Source organism: Limulus polyphemus, unplaced genomic scaffold (genome assembly GCF_000517525.1).
Source record: "Limulus polyphemus unplaced genomic scaffold, Limulus_polyphemus-2.1.2 Scaffold10342, whole genome shotgun sequence".
Taxonomy (NCBI): Eukaryota; Metazoa; Arthropoda; class Merostomata; order Xiphosura; family Limulidae; genus Limulus; species Limulus polyphemus.
The window spans coordinates 5,310-13,011 of NW_013675952.1; the positions used below are offsets into that span (position 1 = coordinate 5,310).

Here is a 7,702-nt window from a genome sequence, read left to right on the forward strand (position 1 = left end):
TTGACGTTTATCATCTCATTATCACCGTGTGGTGTACATATGCACGTGCGAAACAAGGCGTTGGTTCCAATACACTTACCTCTTTATCCTTTGGTAATGATGTTCGGGTATTTAACAATAGACTACATTCAAACTAATACTACCGTTACAAGTGGTTAGAGCACGTGCTAACTGTTCGGAAGATACACGTACCTTTGAGGACGTGAAATGTAGATGGTTGCTAAGCCTTATTATTGGTGTTAACAATGTCCTGTCATTACAAATTATTGGCAGGCGATGTTCTGTCGTAACAGCTGGTCTGTTAAAAATGACCCCCCCCCCCTCCCGCCATCAGCCAGTACCACGTGCAAGATTAATATTAATTTTATTTTTTTTTCTTCAAATTACATGGGAATTACTACAGTAAAGCATGTTATATAAAGTATTTTTTCTTGATTTATGGCAAGTTGGTAATTACTTGGCTGGCAGACTACCTTACAAAAAAAACACACACAAAAAAAACAATGTCACCTTTTATTACCTGGTGGTTTGAGTGTTGCGCTCAAACTGTTTGAACTCAATAACCTACGCAGAAAGAAACATTTTTCAAACTGACCATGGGTACCCACAGAAATATTTTTAGGGGGGGGAGAAACATGTATGTAGGGGGATCAGATTTACAGTGTAGGTTGAAAGATTAAAAGAATGTGTGTTGTGTGTGCTTAAACACAAATTTACAGTTTCAATAAAAAATTACTAAAAATATATAGTGTAACTACAATGTTAAGTTTACATCATAATACGTGCAATATTTTGTGAAATGTAAGGGGGGGGTCAAATGCCCCATCCTACGGGCGCCCATGAAACTGACACATAAGCAATATGTTTGTTGAATTCCACAAGAAAAAGAAACTGGACTAACTTTCAACATTTATGTATCTTAAGCTATTATTTGAGTTTTATATTCTGGACTCAATAACCAATAAACGTTTCTGAGATGACAGGACAACTATTAGAAAACACACGATATAGTCTGGATTATCTTACCTTTGAAATACAAAATGAAATGTTCAGTCAAAGCGTTTTTCATATCTTCGACGATCGAAGCTTGAACGTATTTTAGACGATTATCAGAAATCTCTAGAAATCTAAGGTTCATAGCTCCCAGAAAAGCATGATTGGGTAGTTCCTTTAAGCGGTTGTGGTTTAGCTGAAGCGTGGTCAAGTACTTGAGACCGTTAAAAGCACGGGGTCTAATCTCTGAAATTTGGTTATGTTTCAGGTCGAGTTCCTGAAGTCTGGGTGTTCCACTAAAAATGTCAGTTCCTAAAACAGCTAAGTTGTTTTTGTACAAGTCCAGACGACGAAGGCTTACGAGTCCAGAAAGGCTGTTCTGACTCAGATGGCTAATCCGGTTGTTCCATAGTTCCAACTCGGACAGGTTAGGTAAGTGGACAAAAGTATTGTCTTCAATCCATGTAATGTTATTTCTATCCAAAAAGAGAAAGGTCAAACGAGGTAAGTTGTAAAACGATCCTTTTCTTAACTCCTGAATGTGATTTTCGCTAAGTGAAAGTTTAGTTAGAACTGGAAGGTTCGAAATACTATGTTTTCCTAAGCCTCGTATTTCATTTCTTTCCAATATAATTGTTCTCAAATGTTTTTTGTGAGAAAAGCTGTTTTTTTTTAAAGTTCCTAAAGACGATTCCTTTATGTAAAGTTCTTCCACCAATGGAGTTCTCGCTAGGGATTCCAGGGGGACGAACTCTAGAGGGTTAGAGGGACGTGAGGTAAACGAAAGTTGTTTAACTCTGCTCTGTCGGCTGAATCCTTTCCAGATTTCGTTGTTGTGATCCACAGGACCGAATATGTAGCAGGAAATGTCGGTTGCTTCGTCCATTCCTTCTTCATCACAGGTGCAGTATACTGAAGCATTAGCAGAGGCGGAGTTACATAACACAACGTGTTCTCCGTTCACTTTACCCTCCGATAAAGGCCACAGCAATATCAACAGATAAACAACCTTTAACAGCCTTTTCGTTGTCATTTCTACGAAACCTTTATCTGAAAAACAAAAACGCCCAGTCTAAAACTTCACATTTATATGGAATGTATCTTCTGTTGGTGGCAAGATTTATTAAGAGTATAGAAAATTAAACTATAGTAAAAGTCCTAGTGAATATAAAACAAAAAATGATTCTTGTATCGTAGTCTTAACTTCGACCAAATACGTAAATAATAACGAGACAGACGAAAGAAAGTCACTACACGACCTCCGACACAGGGAACAAATTAGTTTCTTCAACACAGAATAAAGTAATTAAAAAATAACGGCTCGTATATCTTGCATTAATACAACCCGCTCTGCTTTTTTATTTTCTTTTTTTATTACCACACTACAATTACACAACCACCTGCAACAGTCTGTTCAAAACCATCAAGCTTTCCTTCAGGCGAAAGGATGACGAACCTGCGCTTAGCCTTGAAAGCAGTCACTTTCTTGTTTGGCAAGTTGTTGGAGTTCAGTAGAGAGAAAATCAGCCAGTTATAAATCAATATTTTAAATCAACTCGTTCTAAACTGAATAACTAACGGAGGTTGCATAGTATAACAACAAACAAATCCTGTTTTTCTGGGTGGTCTTTGTAGGTATTATACAACAAAGTTCATGAAAATTCAATCACTTTTCACTCGAATAAGAAACGCTTACATTTGCCACCCACGTTATTACTACTTTTAATTTGTAGTGTTGATAAAGTTAACTTAAGTCGTGGGTTGTGTTCTATTGGGCGTTCTTTCTAGTTATGTCACAAGTCAAATGGGTCATTATCAAGAACCTATATTACTCGATGACGTTAGTTTCCTTACAAGATTCCTGTTAAAACGCCCATCTAGACTTTCGGAATTAAGGTTACAATGATATCACCATTACAAATAACTGCTTAGTTATTAAATGTGCCAAGCGAAAACTACTGTTAAAATTCGGTCAGTCTACGAGTATCAATTACTTCTTGATAAAACATCTGTAGAGTATACGTTTTTATTTATTTACTTTGACACACAAACAGACAACGAAATGTATTTCAGGACGTTCATTCGGTTAATAGCATGGAACTTAATGATAATGGTGCCCCTGTCCACCGACTCTTGGATTATAACCAGCATGGTATTCTTGTCCACCAACCCTTGGATTATAATTTATCAAAAGTAACTAATTTGTTTTTAGCAATCATGGACTTCAGGTCCAGAAAAGTTGTTAAATAACTTCCACAAGTTAGAACAAAACCGATATAGTTATAGTACTTATAACAGTGTTTTTAAAACCGTGTTATATTGTTTTAAGACAGAATAAGAGGTCATTTTATTGATAACTATCACAAATAAGTTTGAAGAACTGTACCTTATATAAATGGAACAAGTAGCTTCAGTAACGACGAGTGAATCAAGAGAGAGTTACGTCTTCAGAAGGAATGTAACGTAGATTCAATATCTGTAGATTGACTTTTGATCTCAAATCACTTTGAAAAATGGGTTATGTCTTCAGAGGATAGCTTATGTGGTTTTTGGAGACAGTAATCTGTGTTGACAAGGGCATTAGTTACGATACAATGTAGCTCCAAGAGAACGTTGATTAGAGTTGAAATATCAGTGCATCTCTAAATCTAGTCTCTTCTTTCAACTTGTACAAACGTTTTCTGTTTATTTCGAGATTTTCCTGTGCGTTTGGAAAAAACTTCTAAAGTATTCGTGTGATAGAAGGTAAATATTTCAAAGCAAGTAGCAGCCTTGACGTTTTGGGTTTCTATCACTGACGTCAAAAGGGCAAAGTTCTTTTTGTTCTTCTATATTCTTGTTTTCCTCTTAAAGAGTTCGAAGAAAGCGTAATCAGTAGGAAATTTAAGCAACATGTTTATAGTTGGAAAATGTAAAGACAGAAAATTGTAGTTTTTGTAAGAGCCTGAAAACTTCAACAAGAACAAAGAAAGAAAATAAACTTGGTCAAGTAAAAACTATATAAACAAAGTTAACACTTACTTTACAGACTTCCGCTTTTATTTTGTTTTAGGTATGAGCACATTAACTTATTTATCCTGAACCTAGTCTAATTCTTTAGATATGATCACTAACCCACGCAAAGACACCAGAGAAACATAATAAATGAATCATCATTGAACTCGTCACTAGAGAAATAACATTGCACAAGAGTGAGCTTTGAAAACTTCGGACTCCACCTTACTTCTAGACGTTAACTTATAACGACAAAAACATTTACTGTACCGACTTCGTTACACGTAACAAAAAAGCACGAACATAATTTATAACAAAATTCAAAACTTCGACATGGTTTAAGGTTATCTAAATTCTGTACAGCTAATAGTATACATTTCTTAGAGTTTGAATCAGGAGAAATATCCCAGCCTTATTTTTATAGTGTAAAACATATGTGTAATAAATTATATATATATTTTTTTAAACTAGGGTTTAAAACAAAGATTGTGGTTTTAACACCGTAAAGTTGAACAGAGTGATCTAATGGGGAGTCGTAAACTTAACTTCCCACACAAGGGTAATCGTTATCGAAAGTACCACAAGCGTTAATGGTGCCCAAACTTTACCTTCCTAAATAAAGATATCGAAATATGGAACTGAAGTTTGGTGAGTTTGTAAATCACTATTCGGTCAAACTCGTATTCTTTCAGAAACACAGCAGAGACGAGCATTGTCATCCATTAGGCTGAAATCAGGGCCTATAACACAAACATTTCACATCATAATGGTAGTGGAATCTGGTTTATGTAAAGGTGGTACTAACAGTACCATTCCGCAGGACCGTACCATATTATAAACATTGTCATACGCATCACACTCCCGTATAAAAAAACAGATTTGGACCTGGTTCCAGATTATATCTAAACTATTACATAGTTTAAAGGTGAAACGTGTCTTATCTGTTAAGAAATAAATAAATACACATGTCGTTGGTCCACTGTATGTGTTCTTGGCACCACCTCAGTTTGTTTCGTGTCTTGATACAAGTAAGTACCCCTCTCCGAGAGTCTGATATCCAGGCTGGACTAGCGAAGTCCAGTGTGTACATAAACTGTATCCAGTTGCGGCTTCGAGCATTTGATTCATTATCAAAACAGATACTGTCTGAACTCAAAGACTCAGAAGTTTGAGCAACTCCGCCATTGGCTGGAAAGTAGTTCCACATCCTCTTAAGGACACTTTGAGTGGCTTGTAGCCAATTTACAACATCCTGCTTTGATTTTCCGGCTTCCATCCCTCCAATAGCTCTAAACATTAATATTGAGAGTTCTAGCCATTATTCTTGAACAATATGAAGCTTTGAAACTATGCTTGTCTTCAAAGTAACCGAGGGAAGATTGTTGAGGCATCTTTTTATCATTCACAGTTTAATAAACCAACAAGTAGAAAATACCAAGTACCACAGGTTTCTACCACACGAGACAACTACACCAACAAGTAGAAAATACCAAGTACCACAGGTTTCCCTCACATGAGACAACTAAACCAATACACTTATAAAGTTGTGATCCTTTATTAAAAGACACGTTACGTTTCAGCTTAGTATTTAAGCGCTAAAGCTATCAACTGGACGTTTTTGTTGGGGTTTATAGCCAAAAACGATTAGTTGTGTCCTGCTGAAAATCAGAATATTTAATGGTTCACAGTTTGCTCATCACATAAATTCGAATTCACTGCTCCTTTACGACGCGCCACGTATTACTTCCACCATAAACAAGTTGCTGTCACATGAAAACCGATATTGCCACGTGCGTCAACCTGAGCTCGAAGTTCTTTTGTTCAACGTCTTCGAACCTTGTTGTTCCCATCGTTTATGTTAGTCAAGGTTCAAAGACCCTTTGATTCAATCCAAACTGTACTGTACCCCTGACAACTTACACCCCTTCGAACTTTACTACAATTATAATTCTTGATAATTTAGTTTCAACCCTTTCAGCTGTGTTGCTGTTTTTACCACCGAGAATATGGATCTGTAACCACTTTATTCAACCCTTCCAATGTTGATCCTTAACAACAGGAACCGGAAAAACTGATTCAACTGTAGACTTTTCTAACGACACGGATTTCTCGATTTACTATCCTTGGACTTTGTTTCTCCTAGACTCAACTCGTCTTTAGTCTCTCACTTTTATTTTTAATTCAGTAACGTCGTCGTAATGAGCAACCAAGATAAGTTTTCTTACTCGTTTAAAGAGTTTCGTGTAGAAATAACGTCTTTTCACCAATTTAACAAATTCATCAAACCAACTCAGATCAAATTCGCTGTCGTCAAAATATTAAAATGCAAAATATGATTTTAAAAAAAGAAAAAAAAAGGCCCTAACTGGAACCATCATATCGAAATCTTGGTGAAGGTTATGCCTCATTCTATTGTTATAAAACCAGGTTCGATCGTAATCTTGAATGTACTCAACATTTATAAAAGTTTGTCGGGTTTTTTTCGTAAATGATTCTGGTTGATTATGTCAGTTTTTCGTAAGACTCAAATGCATGAACTAAAATTAAACCACAAAAGAAAAAAAAACACACAAACTAAAACTAAATCAACTAAACAAGACACACGTGAACTAAAACTAAACCGAAAAATTAAGAACCCCATAAAATAAAACTAACAAGTTTATTGAGTATTGAGAAAGTCTAAGTACAAAATATATACAAGTTCAACAGATTTTAAGTTCAATAAAAAATAAATGTTAACTTAATTCATAATATCGATTAAAATCAAAATGATATAGCTAAAATATTTCTGTTAAAATGATATCGAAATGAAATTATCCGTCTTCACAAGAGCTTAATGTGATTGTTTATTATTGTAAATAGTTTCGTTTTACAATCAGAACCAAAACGTTTTGCTTACCTGCTTCAACAGTAATCACAAGCTAGACAACTCGATAACACTCTCGCTGCTCACTGACTGAGAAAGGAACAAAATCGACGTGCCCTACTTTGAGTTCTGTACGTGCCGAACTGCTTGCTTTCACGTGCACTGTGCAACTATCAAGAGAAGCCCACACATAATCTCCGTAGCGTCTGGAGTTGAGAATACCATGCAAGAGTATTCTTTTGTTAAAAAGTTTGCGAGAGGGGGGGGGGAATCAATCCAAATAAACTGGTTTGTTGACTAAGAGGTGATATTTTCCCTAGAATCTTCGAGTGACGAAAAGATTCAAAAAATGTAAATTTCTGTGAGTTATGGCTAGAACAAACAAGTTTAAACGTAACACAGTTAAGAGCCATGGACTAAAACGCAACTAATTTCAATATAATATTTCTTTAAATTATACTGCTTTAGGCTAAAACTTTTATCTTGCCAGTTGACATATCTCTGAAACAACCCTGAGGTAAAACGCAGACAATTAAAAAAAATGTGTAAGTAGGCTTAAAGAGCATGCGCATGCACTGAAGTGACACTTGCGCTAAAGAACAAGGTCAGTTACAAGTGGTGACGGCTATAAACGTACTTTTCTGTTTGTTCTTTCAAACACAGACATATATATATATGTCTTAAATCCGTGAACATAAATTACAAGAAAAGACTTCAGCTGAAGTCTAGTGACATTAGGTCTGCTTAAGATAAATAATAGGTGAGAATACTGTACAATTGTGTTCATTCATCGAACTCGGACAACAAAGATTTTTTGTGCGTTTCATAATTAATTCGTTAGGACTATTT

General features: G+C 35.6%; 1 protein-coding gene across 2 annotated transcripts; it reads right to left on the minus strand.

Moving 5' to 3' along the window:
* Nucleotides 1-850: 850 nt before the first annotated feature.
* On the minus strand, nucleotides 851-7,072 carry LOC106476346 (connectin-like). 2 transcript variants are annotated; one of them, XM_022380241.1, is made up of 2 exons: nucleotides 3,380-3,846; nucleotides 851-2,043 (listed from the first exon to the last, which is right to left on the minus strand). In XM_022380241.1, the coding sequence occupies exon 2, from the start codon at nucleotides 2,024-2,026 to the stop codon at nucleotides 992-994; it is 1,035 nt and encodes a 344-aa protein (XP_022235949.1). In that variant the 5' UTR covers nucleotides 2,027-2,043; nucleotides 3,380-3,846; the 3' UTR covers nucleotides 851-991. The 2 variants fall into 2 exon arrangements, with proteins under 2 accessions (XP_022235949.1, XP_013792458.2); XM_013937004.2 differs by lacking the exon at nucleotides 3,380-3,846 and adding an exon at nucleotides 6,887-7,072 and having other exon boundaries at nucleotides 858-2,043.
* Nucleotides 7,073-7,702: the final 630 nt, after the last annotated feature.

Excerpts from the sequence above, each read along its gene's own strand:
- LOC106476346 (XM_022380241.1), bottom strand. The coding sequence starts at position 2,026 with ATGACAACGAAAAGGCTGTTAAAGGTTGTTTATCTGTTGATATTGCTG.